The sequence below is a fragment of the Vicugna pacos genome, chromosome 3, assembly GCF_048564905.1.
Source record: "Vicugna pacos chromosome 3, VicPac4, whole genome shotgun sequence".
Classification (NCBI taxonomy): domain Eukaryota; kingdom Metazoa; phylum Chordata; class Mammalia; order Artiodactyla; family Camelidae; genus Vicugna; species Vicugna pacos.
The window spans coordinates 1127897-1155072 of record NC_132989.1 but is presented as its reverse complement, the minus strand read 5'-3'; the positions used below and the strand labels follow the sequence as shown (position 1 = coordinate 1155072).

General features: G+C 37.6%; 2 protein-coding genes and 2 pseudogenes across 2 annotated transcripts; all 4 read left to right on the top strand.

Moving 5' to 3' along the window:
- Positions 1-4163: 4163 nt before the first annotated feature.
- Positions 4164-5293, top strand: LOC140689249 (olfactory receptor 2AK2-like). The gene has a single exon (XM_072949528.1). It carries the CDS (start codon positions 4258-4260, stop codon positions 5185-5187), a length of 930 nt encoding a protein of 309 aa, XP_072805629.1. The 5' UTR covers positions 4164-4257; the 3' UTR covers positions 5188-5293.
- A 788-nt stretch (positions 5294-6081) lies between these two features.
- On the top strand, positions 6082-6875 carry LOC102533910 (galectin-1 pseudogene; annotated as a pseudogene).
- Positions 6876-14082: 7207 nt separating this feature from the next.
- On the top strand, positions 14083-15027 carry LOC140690306 (olfactory receptor 2AK2-like). The gene has a single exon (XM_072952007.1). It carries the CDS (start codon positions 14083-14085, stop codon positions 15025-15027), a length of 945 nt encoding a protein of 314 aa, XP_072808108.1.
- Positions 15028-20612: 5585 nt separating this feature from the next.
- LOC140690299 (ATM interactor pseudogene) lies at positions 20613-22887 on the top strand (annotated as a pseudogene).
- The last annotated feature ends 4289 nt before the right edge of the window (positions 22888-27176 follow it).

Below are 27176 nucleotides of genomic sequence, written 5' to 3'. Positions count from 1 at the left end.
ATTTGAAGTAATATATCCTGCGCATCATTAAAGCTTTCTTCCACTTAATGTGCAATGAATTACTCCTCGAAGGAGGGCCGCGAGGGTCTGGACTCCTGCAGATCTCACAAGGCTTGCCCTCGCTCGCTGGCTGCAGGCCCTCAGACCACACTTGAAGGGCAGAGGAAATGAATTACCCACCGCCCTCTTTGCAGGCATTTGCAGGGCAGACACATTCTGGGGGGAAAAAATGTTGAGACAGAATTCCTAGACCAAGGGGAAATAAAATGAGGAGGGGATAAAGAGAAGAGGCTGGATGAAGGATGCCAGCACATTTATCCTCAGGCCCCTCAGCGTCGCAGCCTCTCCTCCTCCACAAAAAGCCTGTGTTCTCACCCTCTCTTTCTACCCTCCCCACTCTCTCACCTCAAAGGGCACCAGCCTCCGTGGGGTCACTTAAGCACAGACAAACCAGGGGCCACTGGAAGGGAGATTCTTGTGCTTTAAGAGGACCCTGGTGTGACTATTCCAAACTGCTTTTTAAAAGAAAAGCAGAATGGGGAGAGGTTATAGCTCAAGTGATAGAGTGCGTGCTTAGCATGCATGAGGTCCTGGGTTCAAGTCCCAGGACTTTCCTCAAAGAATAAATAAATAAACCTAACCACCTCCCCCCACCAAAAAAAAATAAATAAAAATAAAAATAAAATAAATAAAGGAAATCGTGATACGAATGGGCTGATGGTGAATAAGAGAATAGCTACCCGTGAGGCAGTAAGAGTTTCTCCCCAGAGTTATAAAACTCCACGATGCTGCCTTGGGACACAGCTGACTAAGGTGAGAAGTTTAATCGATAACCAGGACTATGTTCAGGGCTTCTCCAAACGTATTCTCTTCTTGGAAAGAACTTGCTGGACATCCTGAGTGGACTTGAGAAGCAGTCTCTTGGGAAAAATAAACTTGAGGAACAGCAACTGGACAGTGGCCAGTGTTTCTTCCTCTGGGAAAAAAAAATGCCCCAAAGATAACAAAGAGTGTCTGCGTAACTCTAAGGAACGAGAATTGCCCTTGTGTACTGTGGTGAGTGATTCTGACTGTGCTTCCTCAGTGAAGGAACAGAATTCAACTGAGTAGATTTTAAAGGTCTCACTGGCTTTCTTCGGTGATTCATAAGTTGAGCCGCATGCCTCTGCAGGAAAGAAAGTAACTAAAGAGCTGTAGAAAATGAAACACTTGTATAGACAGAAGGGAGAGGACACAGGAAAGTCATGCTAGGCAAAAACAGATTTGTTTTTGCAAGGTTACTTTCCTCGTAGGGGACTTCTAAGGCAGGTTACCTAAATAAAGCTGATCTGACAATCCTAACGGGCTGGCTTAAGGTTCCATCCCCGGGAGAGCTGCAACTGTAATGAGGTCTAAGTTTGAGGATGTAGGGCTTACAATGAGCAAGTCCATCTGGACCTGTGGTCTTTAACACCTCCGATTACCTTATGACATGGGGTTAGTAATAACGATTGTTGCTGTGGAATTGTGTCAAGATGCTCAACTCACCGGGTCTAAGCCAGAGGAAAGCTGATTTTACCTGCACCCTGTGCTTCCAGAAAACAGCTACTGGTAAGAAACCCCACTACCCTATTTTTTTTTTTTTTGTCCCAGTAAAGGACTAACTGTGAAGAATGACTCATTCTCGCATGATTCAGATGAACCCCCCTCCCTTCTTCCTAAGGCTCATGACTGCTTTGTTTAGCTACTAAGTAAATCTCCCCTTTCTCTGCAGGGAGATGTTCCCCATGTTAAAATAAATGTCTAGGCTCAAAGTGGAGTTGCTTCTTCCCAGGGCATCACATCAGCAAACTGAACTTTTGTGTTCTGTAAATGTTCTGCTTGACCAGAAATGCAATATCTCCCATCAGCCAATCCGCAAACACCAAGGTAACTCTGGGCTCTGTACTTAATTTCTTGTTCCTTGATCTTTCTAAATAAGGTCAGATATGTGTTAAAAAAAAAAAAAAAAAGAAATGGCAGGCCCAAAATGCAGTCACTTGTGCTAAGCCTCTGATCGGCAAAGCAAGACTTAATGCTAAAGCTAATTGCAGTCACACTGTTCTCCAGGGATGTAGTTTTAATCAATCAGTCTGGAATATTCTGATCAGCACCAGGAAGTAATCTGCCATGTGACCTCTTCCATCCCCCACGGGTTGTTTACCGAAGCCTGGAATCATCTACTTGTTTCCTCCTGCCTATATAAGCCTTCCATTTTGCACAGCATCTCATAGCTCTTCTCTGCTTGCTAGATGAGGTGCTGCCTGACTCATGAATTATTTTATAAAGCCGATTATATCTTTAACATTTATTTGCTGAATTTTTGTTATTTAACATGGGCAGCCTCAAACGATCACGCACTGTTTCGACACTGCCACTTTTAATGTTCTGTAAAACTCACTCGTGCCTAAACAACCGCCGGACAGATGCTCCACTGCTTGGGAGACCCTGTGCCCTTCCAACCCATTGAATTGTCTTCCCTGGAATAGAAGACATCACACTCATTACTAATCTGTTTTACTGATGTCATTTGATGCTCATTAAGGGATATTCTCTCTATTGTAATAGACTGGAAAAAAATCTGTTTCTTAATTGTCCAGTGTATTTTATTTCAGAGTCATTCTTTCTAAACCAGACTGAAATATTAATATTAATATTGTGTCAAAATGTGAAGAGGGACAGAATAGGATAGGACTGTCTTCTACTTTGTGTAAATGATTTTCTGTTCCAACCATCGCTTGTTGACTAATACTCTTTTTCTTTTTAAATTTTTTTTAATTGAGTCATACTCAGTTTACAATGTTGTGTCAATTTCTGGTGTGCAGCATAATATTTCAGTCATACATGTACATACGTATATTCCTTTTCATATTCTTTTTCATTATAGGTACTTTAAATTTAATCTTTAATCTTTTTCTTTTCCTTTTTTAAATCTCTATTATGACTCCTGTCTAATCAGCTTTTTTTTTTACATTTTTTATTGATTCATAATCATTTTACAGTGTTGTGTCAAATTCCAGTGTTCAGCACAATTTTTCAGTCATTCATGGACATATACACACTCATTGTCACATTTTTTTTCTCTGTGATTTATCATAACATTTTGTGTATATTTCCCTGTGCTATACAGTGTAATCTTGTTTATCTATTCTACAATTTTGAAATCCCAGTCTATCCCTTCCCACCCTCTACCCCCCCCCCCGGTAACCAGAAGTCTGTATTCTCTCTCCATGAGTCTATTTCTGTCCTGTATTTATGCTTTGTTTTTGTTTTTTAGATTCCACATATGAGCGATCTCATATGGTATTTTTCTTTCTCTTTCTGGCTTACTTCACTTAGAATGACATTCTCTAGGATCATCCATGTTGCTGCAAATGGCATTATGTTGTCGGTTTTTATGGCTGAGTAGTATTCCATTGTATAAATATACCACATCTTCTTTATCCAGTCACCTGTTGATGGACATTTAGGTTGTTTCCATGTTTTGGCAGGAGTGTCTAGTTAGACATTATTTGCTCTGGAAATAAACAAGCGACAGGTTTGTGTCAGAAACTAAAAGGAGAAAAATTAAATTTGCTTCGATTCAACCATTTTTAAATGCTACCTGAGTCAATGTTAAATTAGTAAGTTTTAAGTTTATATTTTATTAATTCATACTCAAGATTTTCCTCATGTCTGTTGTATTTCTTCCCTTAATTGATTAAATCTCTTGTATATTCACAGGAAGAAATAAATGCTAATTAATTAATTAAGGCTAAATGTGTTATTATACTTTATACAAATTATTAACCAATATAAAGTCAAAATGGAGAAATGCAGTAAATACTTAAAAATTATATATGACAGTCTGTCACAACAATTTCATTACTTATATGATTGAATTCAGTAGAAGACTATGCTCACAGCTAGAGAATACAGCTCAGTCTATCACCCTGAAGATATTTACAAAGGCAGAAAAATAATTTATGTGAGCAAGTAGCTCAATGTGCATCTTACTTTAATTTTCAAAATATAATTAATTATACATTCAGTAATTTTTTACTTTAGAATTTGTTAAATGGCTATTGTTTAATAGACAAAGATTTCAAGTGTATTCAGTAGAGGAAGATATATTCACCTACGTGATTCAAGAAAACTTTCTTACATTTAATAAACTTCATTTTTTTTCTCTTAAAGGGAAGTCAGTATTGCTACATGGAATTCTTAAATATTGTCAGCTTTGGTAGTTTTATTTAAGACATGAAAACAGGAAATCAAACGGTTGAAACAGATTTTACACTTCTCGCTCTTTTCCAATATGGTCCAATGGACTCTTTCCTCTTCATTGCCATCGCCATCCTGTTTTCAGTGGCTCTGATGGGGAACATCACACTGATTCTTCTCATTCGAATGGACCCCAGACTCCACACTCCAATGTACTTTCTCCTCAGTCAGCTCTCTTTCATCGACATGATGTACATCTCCACCACTGTGCCCAAGATGGCAGTTAACTTTCTGTCCAATAGTAAGACCATCACTTTTCTAGGCTGTGAGATTCAGACATTTGTGTTCACAGTCCTTGGCGGAACTGAAGCCCTTCTTCTTGGGTTCATGTCTTATGATCGCTACGTGGCCATCTGTCATCCTTTACGTTACCCTGTGCTCATGAGCAAGAGGATCTGTTGGTTCACGGTCATGTGTGTGTGGGCCAGTTGTTCTGTCAACTCTTTAATACATACAGTGTATGTATTTCAACTTCCCTTCTGTCCATCTCGACTCATCAACCACTTCTTCTGTGAAGTCCCATCCCTGTTGCCATTGGTGTGTCAGCACACTTCTCAGTATGAACATACGATCCTCCTGAGCAGCCTTATTATTCTGTTGTTACCATTCACGGCCATTGTGGCTTCCTATGCCTGTGTGCTCTCTGTGGTTTTCCAGATGAGTTCAGGAAAAGGACAGACAAAAGCGATCTCCACTTGTTCCTCTCACCTGCTTGTGGCAAGTCTGTTCTACATGACCACTCTCTCCACCTATACCAGGCCTCACTCCCTGCATTCACCTGAAGAGGATAAGACAGTAGCTGTGTTTTATACCATGATCACACCTCTTCTGAACCCATTTATCTACAGCCTGAGGAATAAAGAAGTTATGGGGGCCTTGAGGAGACTATTTGTACAGAAAATGTGACTCTAGGAACTACTTACTGACTGAGACTGAACAACATAACGTGTTGTGCCTACAATACAGTTTGGGAATATGTAAACTATAAAAAAAAATGGTAGAAAGACATGAATTTTAACAAATGTTTATGAAATAAATAAAGTGGTAAAAGTCTTAATTACTCCTGATTTGGGATTACCTCAAGCACTGTTATTGGAACTAGATCAATTTTCAATATAGAAGCTAGATAAACAGTTCTTTATCCAATTTATTTAACTTTTAATGAAATAGAATTCAACCCTGTTAACCTAGTGTTTCCATATTATAAATATTTTAAATTGGACATTTAGCACCTGAGGCGCAATGCATAGGAAATATGATTTATCCTAACACACACCATTAAGAGAATCTCTAAGTGACTAAACTTTAATAGAGAGCAACGTACATAATCCACTCATTCAGCATATGTTTAATACTTTAACAGTATGTGTGGAACTGGTGATAATGAAGTAATTAAAGATGAAAAAGTGACAGATATTTCTGATATCATAAAGCTCAAATTTCAGCATGGGTAGACATTCAATAAATAAAGTTTTATGCTATATCAAAAAGGAATTACCTGTCATAACAATTAAGTAGGACATTTTGATATAGAACTCGCAGTCTTGCATAAAACTGTCTGGAAAATGGAAACTAAGAAGGTGGTATTTGGTCAGACTGAAAAGAGATGAGAAAGTGAGTTAAATGGATATTTGGGAATGTGTTTTCTAAATAGGGGAAGAAGCAAATGAGAGTGTCCTGAGTAGAGAAGATGGTTGGCGAAAGTCAAAGAAGATCAAGATGTAAAGTACTGGGCAGTAGGAAATGAGTAGATCTAATGGAGCCAGAATTTGTAATGTAAGGTAGAGCAGGATAACATTTTGGCATTTAATCTAAGAAAATGAGACATGATTATTGGGTCTTGCAGAGAAGACTGAAATGGGCTCTTCAGCCATTGCAGTAGCCTCATTGTGATAAAATAATATCTTGGACCCAAGTGATCATCTTGGAGGAGCAAGAAATAACCAGACTCCACAGTTGAATTTCAGGCAGACGTTTGAAGTTTGAGGCGTCTCAGACGTGAGACGTGAGGAAATTCAAAGAGCTCGCGATTAGGCTAAGATGGTGGACTGCACAGCTGGAAGAAATGGAATTAGCAAAACACAGCTGGAGGAAACCACAGCAAGAACATTCCCAGATCTCTCCGGAGGTGTCTTCCGACAGCTGCTGCCACAGTCCCGGGAACGTCCCCTTCTCCTCAGTCATGGCTTGTGGTCTGGTCGCCAGCACCCTGAATCTCAAACCTGGGGAGTGCCCCACGGTGTGGGGCGAGGTGGCCCCAGATGCCAAGAGCTTCGTGCTGAACGTGGGCAAAGACGGCAGCAAGCTGTGCCTGCCCTTCAACCCACGCTTCCACACACATGGGGACACCCAAGCCATCGTGTGTAACAGCAAGGCCAGTGGGGCCTGGGGGGGCCGAGCAGCGGGGAGTCTGTTTTCTCCTTCCAGCCTGCAAGTGTCGTGGAGTGTGCATCTCCTTCCACCAGGCAGATCTAACCATCAAGCTGCCCGATGGGTACGAATTAGAGTTCCCCAATGGCCAGAGGCCACCAACTGCCTGGCTGCCGATGGCAACTTCAAGATCAAGTGCCTGGCCTTTGAGTGAAGCCAGCAGGTCCATGGCCCCCAAGAAAGGCAGCTGCCTCTGCTCTCCCTGAAAACAAACAAAATAAAACAAACAAAAATTTCCATCATTGGATTCCCTATTCTCCTCTGGTGTTACCTTCTTTGTCCCAGCAATGGTAATCTTTTTTTTTTTTTTTTGACTTCCCCCTTTTTGAGTGAAATTTTATTAACTGAATCAAAGAGTAACTTCTCTTTTGTGTGTCTGGCTGCATTTGCTCAACAACTTTATAAGATCCAAACATACTTTCTATGCCTCAAAAATGTAACTGTTTTATAGCTGAGTAGCATCCCCACTGTGTGATTATATCATGGTTGTTTTATCTGATGTTAGATGTTTGCTATTATGAATAAAACCGCCAAAAAACTTTCTGTACAAGTCACTTAATTGTGTGTACAATTACCACCACATCATTAGCACCTTCATAACACCTCCATCATGTCACATAGTTATTTTGTTTTTGAGGTGAGAAAATTTAAGATCTACTCTCTTAGCAACTTTCCATTACATAATACAGTATTATTAACTATAATCAACATTATGCACGTTAGATCCCAGAACTTCATCTTCTAACTGGAGGTTTGTGCTCTCTGAACAGTATCTCCCCAGTTCACCCAGCCTCCAATCCATGAAACCCACCATCCTAACCTCTGTTTCTACAGTTACGGCTTTTTCACATAAGTAATGTCAAAAACAGTATTTGTCTTTCCCTGTCTGGCTTTTCTCACTTTGCAAAATGCCCTCAAGTTCCATCCATATGGTCCTAACTGGCAGGATTTCCTTTTTATTCATGGCTGAAAATATTTCATTGCTTTCATATTTGCCACAAATTCCTTGTCCATTCAGCCATCGACCAACACATAGATTATTTCCACATCTTAGCTGTTGTGAATAATGATGCAGTAAGCACTGACGTACAGATATCTCTTCAGTAGCCTTTTTGTTTTTCATTTCTTTTGGATTATTCCAAGAAGTGAGATTGTCACATCATATATGAATTCTATTTTTAATTTTTTGAAAAACTTCTATGCTTTTTTTTGTAGTACTTTACCAATTTATAGTCCCAATGACAATGCACAATGGTTCCTTTTCATCCACATCCTCAACACTTGTTGTATCTTGTCTTCTTGATAATTGCCATTCTAACAGGAATAAGATGCTGTGGCATTTTGGTTTTGATTTATATTACCCTGATAATGAGTGATGCTGAGCATCTTGGTATGAATTTGTTGGTTTTTCACATTTATTCTCTGGATAAATTATTTTCCAGTCTTTTGACGGAATTTAATTGAAGTTTTTTGTTTCCTTTTAAAATTAGATTGCATATGTTCTTCATATATTGTAACTCCTTATCAGATACATGGTTTGCACACATTTTTTCCCCACTCTGTAGATTCTCTTTCACTTTGTTGTTCCTTTACTCTGCTGTGCACAAGCTTTTCAGTTTGAGCATTTTTTGCAAAGCAACTCTAGTGATTATGAACTAATTCTAGTAGCTTTTCTTACCCTGGGAAAGCTTTTATTTTTCCTTTATGTCTGAAAGTTAATTTTGTCGGACTAAGTATTCTTGGCTAGAAGTTTTAATCATTCAACACCTTGTCCATGAAAGGGCAAATATGAGAGTAATATTTGGTCAAAGACTGAAATAAGACCAGTAAATAAATGGAGTTCTGGTGAAGAATATTCTGGGCACAGAAAGAAGCAAGTGAAAATGCCCTGAGGAGGGAACATGTGTGGCAGGTCAAAGAAAATCAAGAGTTAAACTGGTGGATAGAGGAAATGGAGCCAGAATTTGATATATGAAGTTGACCATTGTGAGAGTTCAGGCTTTTAATACAGTAATTGGCAAACATTGCTGTGTTTGCAGAGAGAATTGAAATGGGAAAATTAGGAAGCCACTGCATTAGTACATTGTGATAAGATACTTAGATAAAATTTTAATGATTACAATATTTTTATTGGACCTGTGGAAAGGATTCAGATTATTGGACGCATAGAAGTGCGTCTCACATTACCATGACTATGGCAATCTTCTCAAGATATTTTAGGTAGAAAATTTATTGTAATTTTTAACATAGAACATCCCGTGAGTCATGTAATTCCTTGAAGTATTATACTGTTTTGTTCAAAATATATCAAATTATATATCACTTGGTTATAATTATATAGATTCTAATGTCTGTATGTATATAGTGAAATAGAGTTAAGTAATACATTTTAAAACCTAACAGTTAAAAATTTTTGTATGGTTGTTTTCATTTGAAAAAAAATCAATTTTTTATATTCACACTTAAATTTTTTTGAGTGCAGGAAGTAGCTCTAATAAAGCATCATTTCAATGTAGCCAATGTGTTTAATTGAGGATTGGAGACTGAGTTTTCCCTAAAGGTCTTTTGCAAACAAGACGTAAGATTCTATCATGATTAGGCAGTGAGCCCATTTAATTTGACGCCTTTAAAGTCTTGCATAAGGTTGAAAAAAATGACCATTTTGTTTAAATTCTATTCTCCGTGAGTTTTTCATTGTAAATGATTGAAGTTTAATGGTCTGAGGCAAAACTAACAAAAATCTTGCAAATTTATTGTGTGCTTCATAGTTATTACTAAAATGTGTTTGAAATTATAGATTTTGAAATATCTATTTTATGCCTCTTTGCAGCAGTGCCACGGATAAATTAGATTAATTATTAAGACTATATGTGATCTTTCTGTGATCCTCAAGCAATACAATTGTATTTAAAAAGATTAGCAGAAAATTAATTGCTGTGACTCTCTAATTACTACCTCTAAGTGAGGTAGGAGGGAGTCAATTTTTATATCTAATTTTGCACCTCCATCTCTCATTCCTCTGTTAATATTTTATTTCAAGTAAAGTATCTTAGAAGAACGAGCTTTATCTCAGTACAAGACGCAATGTACTTCAGTGGATAGGAGCTTTCCCTTTTAATTTAAATGTGTTATCAGATGAAAGATGACTGATATATCTGTTTATCTAGTGGATAATCTATGTTTTCAAGGTGAGCATCATGGGCATGAATTGATGAAGGTGAAGAAATCTCATTCACGGTAAAATCGCTCAGTATCAAGACTGTTCAGACTGCTGATTCCTGTAAAGTGAGCCAGAAGAAACTGTAATTCTTTGTTGAGTTGACCACAACCCATGTTTAAAAGAAAAACGTGTCTACTCTCAGACATATTTAAAATGTTGTATTTTACTTCGATGTTTATGTATAGTTAAATTTTATTGTTTTTCTTACATGCACTTTTTTTGGGCTATTTCTAAGCTGGCTAGGTTATACAGATATTATGTGATTTCTGCAAAAATAATATAAAGATGTTATTGAGATTTATCTGGTCCTATATTGAATTTGAATCAACTCAAGGTTACGCGGGCAAAGGGGTTGAGGAGTACCTTGGTGCAGTGAGCTAGGGCCGGGTTTCAATAGTCTTGCATATCCTGTACCTGAGAGAGTATGACCTTTGAGCATCCTTGTATTCCTGATTGGAATGGAGAATACATCTTTTTCTTCCTTATTTTATCTTCAAGTTTTCGTGTTAAATTTAGGGCATAATGCTATGCAACAATACTTGGGGAATGATGAAATATATAAAATAGGTAAACTATTTAAAAAATACAAATGCATGGTGAGAATGGCAGTTCTAGTAAATAAAACGTTTCATAAGTTGCATGGCTCCATAGCAATTTGGCTGTTACTAACACTTCTGTTTGTTGAGACGTTATTTTATTGCTGCCTGTGAATACTGAGAATGTAACATATTTTCTATATCCATGGCTTTCAGTTCTGCACTTGTCCCTTGTTCTACCTCCTGGAGTCAGCTATTGATACCTTTAAATCAACTTTACAATAAAGATTTTTAATAAGAACAGGAGTTAAAACTCAAGGGTAAGTTGGAGGGCGACAATTCAAAAATATACGTGGGGGAAGCTAAGAATTTGAAGAGCTTGTGTAATGCAGAAATAAGTGAAAAATTTAATTGCTTCTTTCATAAACTTGTTTAGGTGGAAATTTGTGATTTTCTGTTTATGTAGCTAATAATAGGAAATTAGTTCTCAAATCCACCATAGTGAATAGAAAGGTTAACATTTCTTCCTCTCTCCCTAACAAAGGTTCTGATTTTGTTTTAAAACCATATTTTAACTGGATTTACATATTGTCTTTGGCATCTGAGGTGAGTGAAACCTGGTTGGTAACTTTCTACATGCTTAGCAAAAGGTCTAAGAATTCTGTCCTTCTTGGAAAGCAATTAAGAGAATAAAAAATACATGTTTTAAACAGGACAGAAATTTAGAGTATATTCAATATGAATGAAATCATGGGGAATCAAGTGTGATTAGGATGTCAGTTACTCAAAAACAAGTCAGAGCTGAAGGGAGGTAGCCTGGTAATGACACTTTCTAAAAGTTGTCTTAGCTCACAGAGAAAAAAAATGGGACAATGAATATATGTATGTTCATGTATAACTGAAAAATTGTGCTCTACACTGGAATTTGACACAACATTGTAAAATGATTATAAATTAATAAAAAATGTTTAAAATATTAAAAAAAAAGTTGTCTAATGTGTAAAGGTTCTGATTAAGCCCTGAACATCTGTAACCTACTCTTTGAAGTAGTAATACACCTGTATCAGGCCCAATTTTCCACAATTTTAATAATCTATCTCCTTGAAAATTTCATCTTAGGGTAGATTTCCATGAATTGGTTTACTAAGAAATGTTATTCGATAATATGTATTTTATTCCTTAAATCAAAAGCAACATTTACTATTGTCTCTATTAAAAAAGAGTCAGTTTTATTATAAACATTTGCATTATTATATTTAATTCTCATTATTTGTTATTAGTAATCTGAAAATATTTTAGACTACTAGGAAGAGAATGATAGTATACAGGAATATTACGAGTTTTAGTAATTTTCACAAAACAAATATTAGCTTTGTCTTTCTCTGGGATTACCATTTTGTTTCATCTTATTTCCTGGCCTAGGATATTAAAAGCGATATTATATTGATGATATAATGCTCCCTTGATTTTTTTTTCTGAATTAAACAAGTAATCATCTTTACTTTGCATCACTGTGTTTACTGTTTCAGATACAAATGCTGTTCTTTATCATTATATATAATGATAAGCCTGTTTAATTTATTAAGAGTTGGTTTGAATTAGATCAAATTATTTTGGAGTACATTAAAGCGTGTAATATCTTATTTAACATATTGTTGTGCAATTTTCAGTAGGGCTTGTCTTTGTTTTATATCAACCTGGATGATTTTATATATGTAACTTTATGCTAGATCACGGAGCTCTGCTTGGCATAATTGTATTTGGATGTGCGTATTCAGCAGTAATTTCAACAGTTCTTGCCTTTGTCATATTTTGGTATCAATGTTGGTTAGTGTTGTTGAAAATATTTTGAATTTTTTCTCTTTGTTTGGCAATAGTTTTATAAGGAGGCTTATTTAACCCTCTCAAATTTGAACTAACCTCTCAGTAATTTTCTCATTCCCTGTCTTGATTGAGAACTAAGTGGTAACCTTTTACTAAGTATCGTTTCCTTCACGCATAGCTCAACTTAAAATTCTTCAATCAATATTAAACAACACAGCTAGGTTCAAACCAGAAGAGTTTGGATTCTGAAGGAGAGAGAGAGAAGGCTATAAAGCAGTGACTGTGATCCAGTAATTTTTAGGCTCTCTGACATTTCTGGCTTAGGAGGTCTCCCATGGGAATTTTCTGTCCTTCTGCCCCATTTACCACCTTCAGTGTGTGCTCTCAAATTTACAAGGTGGGTAAAGGTACCTCCTTAACATACACTTCCGTCTTCTTATACATTTTGCAATTGCCCATGGGAGGTATTTTATTTTATGCGTAAATGCAGTTTTATATAGGCAGCTAATTTTAGATAAATCTGAATTCTCCTTTTAGGTTAATATCATCCTTATATATGAGTTTCTTTTTCTGATCTGGCATATTTCATGATAATTTAAGAAACTGGAAAGAAGTTGTACATGAGTTCTTGTATTCATGATGACATATTTTTAAGACCTTCCAAGCTTTTCTCAAACTGTCCTATGGTTTCTCACTTTACTCACCGTTATTAAAACCTTTTTGTCCAAAGATCACTATTACCCTTATTATTTCTCACCATAACAGCCTGATACTGACACATCTGTCTGTGTTAGTCGGCTTGCTCACTTTGCCTCATCCCTCCCATTTCCTTATGTAGACAGCCTGGCAGTCATCCGTGGTCATGATTGAGAATAGCTGTAAATTTTTGATGGAGAAAGTCAGTTTGGTTCATATTGAGAGTTTCAGAAACTCTGAGTGTGTTGTGCCCATAATACGGATACACAATAAATGCTAAGAACATTTAATATTTTTGTGTAATTTTATTGAATTTTTTAAATCAAGGGGCTTCTAGTTAGTTAAGACATTATTTTTTTTTTTCTGGAAATACACAAAGGCCAGGTTGTGTCAGAAAAGAAAAGGTGAAAAAAAATTAAATTTGTTAGCTTTGAATCAATCATTCAATAATTTTTACTGTGCTACTTGAGGCAAAGTTAAATTAGTAAGTTTTAAGTTTATATTTTATTAAATCATTCTCAGGTTTTTCCTAATGTCTGGCATATTTTTTTCCTCAATGGATTAAATGTCTTCTACATTCACAGGGAGAAATAAATACTAATTAACTTATTACACTCTTTATTCCAATTCATAGCCAATATAAATTCAAAATGGAGAAATACAATAAATATTAAAAAATTATAATATATTTGACCAAATCTGTCATGAGAATTTTATTATTTTTATAGGTGAACTAAGTAGAAGAGTATGTTCATAACAAGATAACACAGTTCCAGTGTATGACCTTGAAGATATTTACAAAGGAGGAAAATCATTTATGTTGACAAATCATCTCAATGCTTATCTTACTTTTGTTTTCAATATGTTTAGTTTTACTTTCAGTAAATGTCTTTTCTTTTTATTTCATAATTTGTTAAGTGGCTATTATTTAATAAATACAGATTTGGTGTATTGAATAGAGGGTGATCTATTCACCTAAGGTGATTCGAGAAAGTTCTCTTGTAAGTGATCATCGTCACCTTTCTCTCTTTAAGAGAAGTCAGTATTGTTACATGGAGTTTTTAAATATCTGCTTTTATAGTTTTTATTTAAGACATGAAAACAGGAAATCAAACGGTTGAAACAGATTTTACACTTCTCGGTCTTTTCCAATATGGTCCAACGGACTCTTTCCTCTTCGTTGCCATCGCCATCCTGTTTTCAGTGGCTCTGATGGGGAACATCACACTGATTCTTCTCATTCAACTGGACCCCAGACTCCACACTCCAATGTACTTTCTCCTCAGTCAGGTCTCTTTCATCGACATGATGTACATCTCCACCACTGTGCCCAAGATGGCAGTTAACTTTCTGTCCAATAGTAAGACCATCACTTTTCTAGGCTGTGGGATTCAGACATTTGTGTTCTTGGTCCTTGGTGGAACTGAAGCCCTTCTTCTTGGGTTCATGTCTTATGATCACTACGTGGCCATCTGTCGTCCTTTATGTTACCCTGTGCTCATGAGCAAGAGGATCTGTTGGTTCACGGTCATGTGTGTGTGGGCCAGTTGTTCTGTCAACTCTTTAATACATACAGTGTATGTATTTCAACTTCCCTTCTGTCCATCTCGACTCATCAACCACTTCTTCTGTGAAGTCCCATCCCTGTTGCCATTGGTGTGTCAGCACACTTCTCAGTATGAACATACGATCCTCCTGAGCAGCCTTATTATTCTGTTGTTACCATTCACGGCCATTGTGGCTTCCTATGCCTGTGTGCTCTCTGTGGTTTTCCAGATGAGTTCAGGAAAAGGACAGACAAAAGCGATCTCCACTTGTTCCTCTCACCTGCTTGTGGCAAGTCTGTTCTACATGACCACTCTCTCCACCTATACCAGGCCTCACTCCCTGCATTCACCTGAAGAGGATAAGACAGTAGCTGTGTTTTATACCATGATCACACCTCTTCTGAACCCATTTATCTACAGCCTGAGGAATAAAGAAGTTATGGGGGCCTTGAGGAGACTGATAGGACTATGTATATTCGTACAGAAAATTTGACTGCAGGAACTCCTTACTGATTGAGATCAAACAACTTAAAAAGCTGTGCTTGTAATACTGTTTGGGAATATATCAACTCTAAAAATACTGTGTACGTGTATATTCCAAGAAGTGTTTATGAAATAAATGGAGTAATAATGGTCTTTTTGTTTTGGTTCTAATATTTTGATTAGGATACAATTGGTGCATAACGTTGTACAAGTTTGATGTGTAAATGTATTAAATGTATCAATTTAATACATTTAAATATTATAATTACCACCATAGCATTAGCTAATACTTCCATCACATCATATAATTATCATTTTATTTTATGGTGGAAAAACTTCAGATATTTTCCCTTAGGTATTTATAGTATATATCACAATGATGTGCATCAGAGCTCCAGAACTTATTCATCTTCTTGTTGCAAAAGTGTACCCTTTGACCAACAGTTCTCCAATGTCCCTAACTGCCCCACAGGCTCCTTATAACCACTGCTCTATTGTTTCTGTCAGTTCAGCTCTTTTAGATTTCACATATAAGTAATATTCTACAGCATTTTTCTTTCTTTCTCTGGCTTATCTTAGCATAAGGACCTCAAGGTCCATTGATGTTATTGCAAATGGCGGGACTTCCCTTTTTTTCTTATGACTGAATAATATTCCATTATATATATATATACACTTTCTCATTCATCCATTAACAAATTAACAGACACTTAGGCTAGTTCCATACCTCATTTGTAATTTGTAGACTTGTAGATGATAGCCATTCTGAGAAGTGTTAAGTGATATCTCACTGTTGTTTTGATCTGCATTGCTCTAATATTTAGTCATGTTGAACATGTTTTTCATGTACCCACTAGCCATCTGAATGTCTCTTGGGAAAAAATGTCTATTCATGTCTTCTACCCACTTTTTTTTGATATAGAGTTATATAAGCTTTTTATATATTTTGGATATTTACCACTTATCATTCATAGTACTTGCAAATATTTCTCCCATTTTGTATATTTTATTTTCATTTTGTCAATAAACTTACCATATGATTCAGCAATCCCACTCCTGGGTATATATCCAGAGGGAGCTGTAATTTGAAAAGACACAGGCACCTCAGTGTTCATAGCAACACTACTTACAATAGTGGAAACAAACTAAATGTCCATCAAAAGATGAAGATGACTGGATAAAGAAGTTGTGGTATATTTATACAATGGAATACTACTCAGCCATAAACAAGAATAAAATAATGCAATTTATAGCAACATGGATGGACCTAGAGATCATCATTCTAAGTGAAGTAAGCCAGAAATAGAAAGAAAAATACCATAAGATATCACTCAAATGCGGAATCTAAAAAAAAAAAAAAAAGGAAAATAAACACTATGAACGCCTCTACAAAACAGAAACAGACTCCCAGACATAGCAATCTTATGTTATCAGGGAAAGGGGGTGGTAAGGGACAAATTTGGGAATTTGAGTTTTGCAAATGTTAACCACTACATATAAAAATAGATTTAAAAAAATTTATTCTGTATAACACAGGGAACTATATTCAATATCTTGTAAAAGCCTTTAATGAAGAAGACTATGAAGATGAATATATGTATGTATATGCATGACATGGACATTGTGTTGCACATCAGATATTGGCACATTGTAACTGACTGTGCTTCAATTTTTAAAAAGTTAGTAGAAGAAAATAAACCATAAAGATCAGAGCAGAAATAAATGAAATAGAGATTAAAAAAATAGAAAAGATCAATGAAACTAAAAGCTGGTTCTCCGAAAAGATAAACAAAATTGATAAAGCTTTAGTCAGACTCATCAGGAAAAAAAGGGAGAGGGCCCAATTTAATAAAATCAGAAATGAAAAAGGAAACGACACAACTGACACCACAGAAATACAAGGGATCACAACTAGACGCCAACAAAAAGGAAATCCTAGAAGAAATGGCCAATTTCTTAGAAAGTACACTTTGCCAAGACTAAGTCAGGAAGAAACAGAAAATATTAGTAGACCAATCACCAGCACTGAAATTGAATCAGTAATTTAAAAACTCCCCATAAACAGAAATCCAGGACCAGGTGGTTTCACAGGTGAATTGTACCAAACATTAAGAGAAGAATTAGTACCTATCCTTCTCAAACTATTCCAAAAAATTTGCAGAGAAAGGAACACTTCCAAGCTCATTCTATGTGGCCACCATTATGCTGATAACAAAACCAGACAAATATATCACAAAAAAGAAAATTATAGGCCAATATCACCTATGACTATAGGTGCAAAAATCGTCAACAAAATACTAGCAAATTAAGTGCAACAATACATTAAAAGGATCATATACCATGATCAAGTGGGATTTATCCCATGGATGCAAGAATTTTTCAATATCTTCAAATTAATCAGTATGATACACCACATTAACAAACTGAAGAATAAGAACCATATGATCATCTCAATAGCCGCAGAAAAAGCTTTTGATAGAACTCAGCATCTATTTATGAAAAAATTATCTAAAAAGTGACATAGACCGAACATACCTCAATATAATAAGGACCATATATGACAAACCCACAATTCACTTTATACTTAATGGTGAAAAGCTGAAAGCATTTCCTCTATGATCAGGTACAAGACAAGGATGACCACTCTTGCCACTCTTATTCAATATACTTTTGGAAGTCCTAGCCTTAGCAATCAGAGAAGAAAAAGATATAAAGGGAATCCAAATCAGAAAACAAGAAGTAAAACTGTCACTTTTCACAGATGATATGATATTATACATAGAAAACCTTAAAGAAGTGACCAGAAATCTGCTAGAGCTCATCAATGAATCTGGTAAAGTTGCAGGAATCACAGTTAATACACAGAAATCAGTTGCATTTCTATACTCTAACATCAAAGTAGCAGAAAAAGAAATTAAGGAAATGATTCCATTTACCATCACACAAAAAAGAATAAAACACTTAGGAATAAACATACTCAAGGAGGCAAAGGATCTGTACTCCAAAAACTATAAGACACTGATGAAAGAAATTGAAGATGACATAAACAGATGGAAAGATATATGTGTTCTTGGATTGGAAGAATCAATATTGTTAAAATGGTCATACTGTCTAAGGCAATATACAGATTCAATGCAATCTCTATCAAATTACCAATGACATTTTTCACAGAGCTGGAAAAAAATGTTCAAATTTGTCTGGAAACACAAAAGACCCCAAATAGCTAAGTCAGTCTTGAAAAAGGAGAATAGAACTGATAAAATTATGCTCCCTGACTTCAGACTATACTACAAAGCTACAGTAATCAAAACAATATGGTACTGGCACAAAAATAGAAATGAAAATCAGCGGAACAGGAAAATCCAGAAATAAGCCCACATATTTATGGTCAATTAATCTACAACAAGGTGGACAAGAATATACAATGGAGAAAAGGCAGTCTCCTCAAGTGGTGCTGGGCAAACCAGACAGCTACCTGTAACAGACTGGAATTAGAACGTTCTCTACCACCACATGCAAAAATACACTCAACATGGAATAAAGACCTAAATGTAAGACCAATACTGTACAACTCCCAGAGGAAAACATAGGCTGAACATTATTTGACACAAATCACAGAAACACATTTTTAACCAGTTCCTAGATTAATGGAAATAAAAGCAAAAATAAACAAATGGAATCTAATTAAACTTAAAAGCTTTTACACAGCGAAGGATACCATCAACAAAACAAAAAGGCAACCTACAGAATGGGAAAAAATATTTGCAAATGATGTGACCAATGAAGGACTAATATCAAAAGTATACAAACTACTCATACACCTTAATATCAAAAACAAGCAACTCAATTGAAAAATTGGCAGAAGATCTAAAGAGACATCTCTCCAAAGAAGACATCCAGATGACCAACAGCCACATGAAAAGATGCTCAACATCACTCATTATTCGAGAAATGCAAATCAAAACCACAGTGAGATCTATATGAAACCTAAAAGACACAGGATTGCGAAAGCAATACTGGAGAGAAAAAAATGAAGCTGGAGGAATAAACTTTCTAGACTTCAGACAATACTACAGAGCTACAATAAACAAAACTACTTGGTATTGGTACAAAACAGACATATGGATCAATGGAACAGAATAGAGAGCTCAGAAATAAACCCACAGGCTTTTGGTCAATTATTCTTTGACAAAGGAGGCAAGAATATACAATGGAGTAAACACAGTTTCTTCAGCAAATAGTGTTGGGAAAATTGGACAGTTGCGTGTAAATCAATGACATTAGAATACCCCCACACACCATACATGAAAATAAACTCAGTACGGCTTAAAGACTTAAACATGACAAGGTACTATAAACCTCCTAGAAGAAAACATAGGCAAAACATTCTCTGACATAAATCTTGGCAATGTTCTCCTAGGGCAGGCTACCCAGGAAGTAGAATTAAAAGGAAGAATAAACAAATAGGACCTAATTAAAATTTATAAGCTTTTGCACAGAAAACAAAACTATGAGCAAAACAAAACAACAGTCTATGGAATGAGAGAAAATATTTGCAAAAGAAGAGATTGACAAGGTCTTCATTTTCAGAATATATAAACAGCTCACACAGCTTAAGAAAAAAGCAAATAACCTAATTCAAAAATGGGCAGAAGACCTAAACAAGCAATTCTCCAATGAAAACATACAAATGGTCAATAGGCACATGAAAAAATGTTCAATGGCAGTAATTCAGAGAAATACAAATCAAAACTACAGTGAGGTATCCCCTCACACCAGTCGGGATGGCCATCATTCAAAAGCCCACAATACCCACCTCTTTTTGGTGCACTTTTTCAGCTTATAGGGGCATTTCAGAATCAAATTTTCATCTGCATTTGCTGGCGTTTGGTGGTCTATGAGGGACTTGCTCAGTGCTTCTTTGACTGAATACGGGGCTGTCTTGACCTGTTCACACATGGTATGGTGTCAGTAAGATGGTGGAATAGAAGATTCCAGCCTGAATCCCTTCAAAGAAACATGAATATAAATAATCATTCATTCAAAAACACGCTTTTACAAAGGAGAGTTTATAGACTCAAGTGGAGCACCGAAATTGGAAAATTTGCATTGAAGAAGGTAGGAAGAGCTTTATACTCTACCTGAGTCACTCTTTACCTAGTACCATGACTCACGGGACAGGTTTTTCCTCTTCTTCTTCTTCTTTTTTTTTTTTTTTTAACTTATTATATTTTTTGTTGGGAGGGTAAGTTGATTGATTGATTGACTTTAGAGGCGATACTTGAGATTGAACTCAGGACCTCATGCATGCTAAATATGCACTCTACCACTTGAGGTGTATCCATCCCCCATTTCCTCTTCTTCTGAGCTCTCCCCTGGAGAAAAGAAAGTCAAGTGAGCATACAATTTTAATGTAGACCCAAACATCAAACCCACATACCCGCAGACCCTGTGAGCAAGCCTGCCCACGCTGCTGCCTGCCCCAGCCCCGAATCCCTGCTGGACTTAAACGGTGAAAGGACTTCTCTGTTTGGGACACTGAGGTCCCCGGTAGAGCTACTTATGTGCCCCCAGTTCTGATATTGTTAAAATGCAATGCTGGTTACCCATGGAAAAACAGTCCCTCTTGAGACCCGAGGCCCAGCGAGGCATCCAAATTGTAGTAACCAAGTTATTAAAATACGGGCTCTTCTGACCTCGGCCGACTGCCGTGCGGGAGCCTTGGCGGCCTCCGAGGCGGCGGCGGCGGCGGTGCCCGCGGCTCTGGCCTCGGGCCCCCCGGCCGTCTCGGCGGCCGCCGGGGGAGCCGCCGCCGCCTCGGGCCCGCGCGGGTCCCCTGGGCGGTTGAGGGGCTGCCGGCCGCGACTCGCAGCTGCGAGGCAGCAGCCGGCGGGTCCGGCGCCGCCGGCCCGGGAGCTCCTCCAGCCGTCGGTGAGCGAGCGGCCCCGGGCGGTGCGAACCAACACCCTGTGCACGGTGCGCGGCTGCGGCAAGATCCTGCCCACCAGCCCCGCGCTCAACATGCACCTGGTCAAGAGCCACCGCCTGCAGGATGGCAGAGTGAATCCAACAATAAGAAGAGATTTGAAAACTGTACCGAAATGCTACTGTTGTCCAATTGAAGGATGCCCTCGAGGCCCTGACAGACCATTTTCTCAATTTTCTCTCGTAAAACAGCACTTTATGAAAATGCATGCTGAAAAGAAACATACATGCAGCAAGTGCAGCAACTCCGACGGCACTGAATGGGACTTAACGAAGACATGCGGAAGACTGTGGCAAGACCTTCCAGGGTACGTGCGGCTGTCCCTATGCCAGCAGAACTGCACTGCAGTCCCACGTCTACCGAACTGGCCATGAGATCCCTGCAGAATACAGGGATCCACCTAGTAAGAAAAGGAAAATGGAAAACTGCCTGCACAACCAGAAGTTGTCCAGTAAGACCGTCGAATCACTGAGCAGCCAACAAACCCCAAGACCAGATACTCAAGAACTGGAAACTTCAGAAATAAAGCTGGTGGCTTCTTTTGAAGACTCTTGCAACTCTACTGCCAGAAAGCAGACTCTGACAACACCTCCAAGTTCTAAGGTAACCTCATCTATTGCTGCTCAGACTGATGCGTTTATAGATGCCTGTTTCCAGTCAGGTGGGATCTCTAGAGAAACTCAAACCAGTGGGATGCAAAGTCCAACAGATGATCGAGTTCAGATGGACCAAGCTGTAATGTGTGGAGATATTTTTGAGAGTGTCCATTCATCATACGGCGTTTCTGCAGACAGTATTATAAGCAGCAGCTTGGTAACAGAGACCGTGACTCATGGTTTGTTACCTCAGAACCACCCTAAGACTTTACATCAAGATATTGAGAAATCCGCACCAGTTAGAAACTTCAGTGCACACAATAGTCTGCTTCCTTCACAGAACATGACAGATAATCAGACCCAAACCATAGATTTATTAAGTGATCTAGAAAATATCTTGTCGAGTAATCTGCCTGGTCAGACACTGGACAATCGTAGTCTTTTGTCTGACACAAATTCTGGACCTGACAGCCAGCTCCCATCTGGCCCAACCCAGAATCCCGCAATTGATTTTTATATTGAAGAGTTCTTTTCAGCCTCAAATATCCAGACTCAAACTGAAGAGAGTGAGCTTAGCACCATGACCACTGAGCCAGTCCTGGAATCACTGGACATAGAGACCCAAACTGACTTCTTACTTGCAGACACCTCTGCCCAGTCCTATGGTTATAGGGGAAATTCTAACTTCTTAGGCCTTGAAATGTTTGACACACAGACACAGATGGACTTAAACTTCTTTCTAGACAGTAGCCCTCATCTGCCTCTGGGAAGTATTCTGAAACACTCCAGCTTTTCCATGAGTACTGATTCCTCTGACACAGAGACCCAAACCAAAGGAATCTCCACTGCTAAAAACATACCTGCTTTAGAAAGCAAAGTTCAGTTGAACAGCACAGAAACACAGACCATGAATTCTGGCTTTGAAACTTTGGGGAGCTTGTTCTTCACCAGCAATGAAACTCAAACAGCAATGGACGACTTTCTTCTAGCTGACTTGGCCTGGAACACAATGGAATCTCAGTTCAGCTCTGTTGAAACCCAGACGTGTGCAGAACTACACACAGTGTCCAACTTCTAAAAGTGGAGTCCACATTGTGGGGTGGCATTTACAGTTCCCTTCTGGATTTAGAAAGTGGAGAGTGGGGACAACAGTATTAACTCTATTGAATGTAGTTGATGATACAGTTACTTCGATTCTTTGAGGTTCTTTGCCTTTTGTACTTGTAAACATGAAATTTGTGTAAAAATTTGTGAGTGTATCATAAAGTGTAAGATGTTGATCTAAAAATGATTGTTTTTGTGTTGCCTACATTTGCCCTTTCAGTGTAGTCTTCCCTTCTTTAAAAAAAATGTATTTCACACCTTTAAAACCCATCTAGCCATTTAGCTGAAGCCAAGCTCATCAGGACTAGGGTACAAACTTTTCAAATCTTCAAAACATTTTAGTCAAAGTATGACTTAAATTGCACCTAAAATATTTTTGACAGTGCTTGTTAGAAATTCCTGTTTCCTGATAATATCTAAAGAGATCTGATACTGCGCCATCAGATTGAAACACCAACGCTTCGATGGTTTGACTCATGTTGCCTGCAGCTTCATCTGCTTTGTCATCTTATTCTTCCCTGATTTGAAGACACAAAGGAACACTACAGTTGTCTTTAGCTTTTGAGACAGTTTTCATATAGTCAATGCCATCCTTTCTGTACATGAACTATTATTGATACCAACGTAACTGCAGTACTTCCTCACAAGCCATGTTGCTGTAAAATTATTGCTTCAAGAAGTAGCGGCCAGCACTTAGTGTAAATAGTGATCCTTCTCGTCTAAATGACAGTAAGTCCCCCCAGCTATGGAAATGCTGGGCTGTGGAATCACTCCTGTTGGCTCACACTGGAGTGTGTCCTACGAGCATCCCGCCGCCTCCTCCCTACAGTCAGGGTGGTGCTCCAGAGCCTCTCCCCAGAGTACGCCCACTAGCTGAATTTTGTCACTCTAAGTGTTAAATAAGTGAGTAAATAAATAACATTAAGGGAAAAGGACATCCCTTCCTAAACATCAAGACTTTGCATAAGCTGAATAGGGCAAGAGTGCAATCAACAGTTATCTTAAAAGTGAATCTTCTTTTCATCCACCTCTCATTTTTCCCTTAAATGAGGAAACACATTGGCCTAGCAAGGATCGTATTTGTGCCTTGAGGATAGCAGTGATAGAATAGATCCATCTAAGATACGGTATTCTGCATTTTGTTGCTTTATTTATTTTTTTAGAGCGGGTAATACCAGTCTTCAAAGAAAATGAGGTGAAGACGATTGCTTCAGTAATAACATCTATGTTTTGAGATGGGTGTGTGGTCAAGTGTGCTTTTAGGGTTTTCTGTATTTAGGAGATCCAGAATTCTTGATTTTTGGCCAACTTTCAGGCAAGTAAAAATCTGGGAAGCCTGTAAATTTTTCTAAGTTTACCCAAAAAAATGCTCTGTTCCTTCTTTGGCACATGCTTATGCTGCTGGAGGCTAAATCCTCAAAATAAAACCTAAGGAGGAGACTAATAATTCATTAAAATAAATCAGTGGTGTTGCTACTAATTCTGATCCTGTAGAAGAAGAATTGTTGATATGGAGAAATAGCATACCCTGGGCAGATGAACTCAACCTGAGATTAAAGTATGCTTTGGTCACAGTTGCCTACGAATATGGGTTTCAAAGCAAACATAAAGCCTTAACTTAGAATTTCATTATGTTTTAGAATCATCACTGCCTTAATGTTCAAACATTTAATTTAAGTTCTCCTAGCAAAGGAGAAATGCATGTTTGTTTATGGCTTTTTGTAAATATATATGCAGTGATCTATGGCTTTACAAATTGTGTGTGTGTGTGTGTGGTGTGTGTTTCTGTGACGTTTGTTAACCCAGCCAGTAGAGCTATTTACAGAAAAATGGAGCATGTAATAGTTCTTCATGTGTAAGTAAGAACTGTTTCCCCTCAAAACCTGAGTTACCTGAATTGTTCTATTATTTGTAAAAGCTTAAACTCAGTGATTAAAGAGAAGTGAGAATTCTAAAAAAAAACCAAAAAAAAAACCAAAACAAACAAACAAACAAACAAAAAAATATGGGCTGTTCTGACCCTGCAAAACTCCATATATTATCCCCATTCTGCCATAAAAAAAAAAAAAAGGAAAAGTCAGTTCTTTGTCCAAGACCTGAAGGCAGTTAATGAGGCAGTGGTCCCAGTTTACCTAATTCTCCCGGGTCCATACCCTATATTGACCCAAATCCCAGAGAACGCAAACTAGTTCACAGTGCTTGACCTAAAGGATGCTTTCTTTTGAATTTGCCTGCAACCAGACTCCCAGTATCTCTTCGCCTTGGAGTGGACAGGCCCAGAGACTCGTAACACCACAAGTGCCTCCACTCTGTGTACCTAGGATGAAATTCAAGTCAAAAGTGTCTACGGGGTAGGAATAAGATTGACTAAAACACGGGCTGAAAATCATCAGGCTGCTGTTAGAAATGGGGTCACATGAGGCTGTAAGCAAGAACTTCAGATCAAAGGCTAAACTGAGGGCCATAATTAGAGATTCTCTGAAACTCAGGGGGGATTGTCACAAGTATGTGTAAATAGATTACCAAAACGGGAGGCCACGGGTCTGCCTAAACTGACTGTAGCTGGTATTGGGTCTGATAGAAGTTTTGAGAGGAGGCCCCCCTCTGCTAAGTTAAATGAGAGAAAATAAAACATTCAAATATACATGACTGTGTGTGTCAGTCCTTTGATATCATTGAGGTGGTCACTCAGTTGTTTGAGGAAAAACAACTATCCTTGTTTTACAAATCTAGTCTTTGCAGTGCCAGAGGTGTGAGTCCAGAAATTATCCGAAGCCCATCAATCTTTTTACCATCCCGAGAACCTTCCCTACTTAGCTTAGACGCTTGTGAGCATTTTGGATTTTTTTTCCTGGCCTTCAGGGAACAACGTCATCCTAGAAGGAATGTGCCTTTCTCCTCCTATACCTTTGAGATGCAAATGTTCTACGTGGTTTTCTCCTGGAACCCTTATTTCTCCCATCTTTTTAAAATAAAAATTTCACCAAAGAGGGTAGGGAATTTGGAATTTGACTTGTCAAGGACCAATAGAAATCTTAAGTGTCTTCTCCACAAATGTTAGTGAAAAGTCTAGACAGGTGACCTTTATTTGTTCAATCTGTCAGAATCCAATTTGAATCCAACCTCTCTTGTTAACTGATTCATTTTACATTGTTATACCTGGTTCGTGGCTGAAATTTTGGAATGGGATCCATGAAGTCTCTGTTTCTTTGTGTTAGTGTATATCTGTATGTGTGTTGTAAATATATGGCATTGCCAAAATTAATTTGAAAAAAAAGCTTAATTTAATTGGCTTAAAGGAAATTAAGTACTTTTATAAATACTCAGAAATCTAAAAGAAACTGGCCAGAATAAATTTTAGGTTTATGTGATCTGGGAACTATTCAGTACTGAACAGATATCTGATGTTGAAGCTAACTTAAGCTTTTTGATTTGATTAATATAGACATGACTTTGGAGTCCTCAATCTTAAGATTTAGGTCAACTCACACTATACATTTTATTTGTGATTAAAATTTGGAGGCAGAAAAAGACAGTTGCTTCTTGGAACAAATGACTTATCGGTCATTAAATGTTTACTGAGTACTTAACTACTTTGCAGAGGAAACCAATGCGTATGTGTCATACACTGGGACCAATGAGACCTCTGAGCTTAATCTCAACTCTTTTCTCATTTCCACAAAGCCAAACTATCATGAAATCATTTTAATTGCATCTCTTAAATATCATTTTTTCTCATTAATTCCTGTAGTTAGTGTCCTAACTTTCCATCGCTTTCTAGCTAATTTTTGTTATTTAAAAAAAAAAAAAGATAAAAGGCCCAAAATGGAGTTACTTGTGGTAAACCCATGTCATCAAACTAAGACTTAATACCTAACCTAATTACAGTTTCAGCCTCTCAAAGAAATGTAATCTTAATGAATCAGTCTGGAATTACCTGGCAGCACTAATGCGAGAATCTGCCTGGTAGATCTGCACCTTCTTCCAAAGGGTAACTTTGCCTGAAACAATGCACTCTTTGCTGGGATAACATTTTTACCCTTTCTATGCCTACAAAAGTGTGCCACTTTGTACAACGTCTCAGACTCCCTTCTAATTGTTAGATAGGATGTTGCCAGATTCATGAAACATTGAATAAAGCCAATTAGAATTTCAAATATCCTCAGTAGAGTTTTGTGTATTAACTGACTTGGTGGCGGTGATGTGATCTGAAGGACAGTGGTGATGGCCTCAGGACCAATGAGACGCACAGGTGTGGTGCCCACAAACCCTTTTGAGCTTTCTGTCTTTCTCACTGTTTCCCTGGGAGACAGCTAAGTTACCCTTGGTTCTGAGCTCCACTTTGTTTTTTTTTTTTTTTTTTTTGCATTGAGCTTCCAATCTAATTGGATTTCTAGTCAGTTCCATAATTAGAAACAATTGATAGTTTAGTCTGCAATTCCTCATTTTATTGGAAACTCCATTTCTTGCCCC

Bases quoted from the DNA above. Each gene is read 5' to 3' on its own strand.
- LOC140689249 (XM_072949528.1), top strand. From the start codon at position 4,258: ATGAAAACAGGAAATCAAACGGTTGAAACAGATTTTACACTTCTCGCT.
- LOC140690306 (XM_072952007.1), top strand. From the start codon at position 14,083: ATGAAAACAGGAAATCAAACGGTTGAAACAGATTTTACACTTCTCGGT.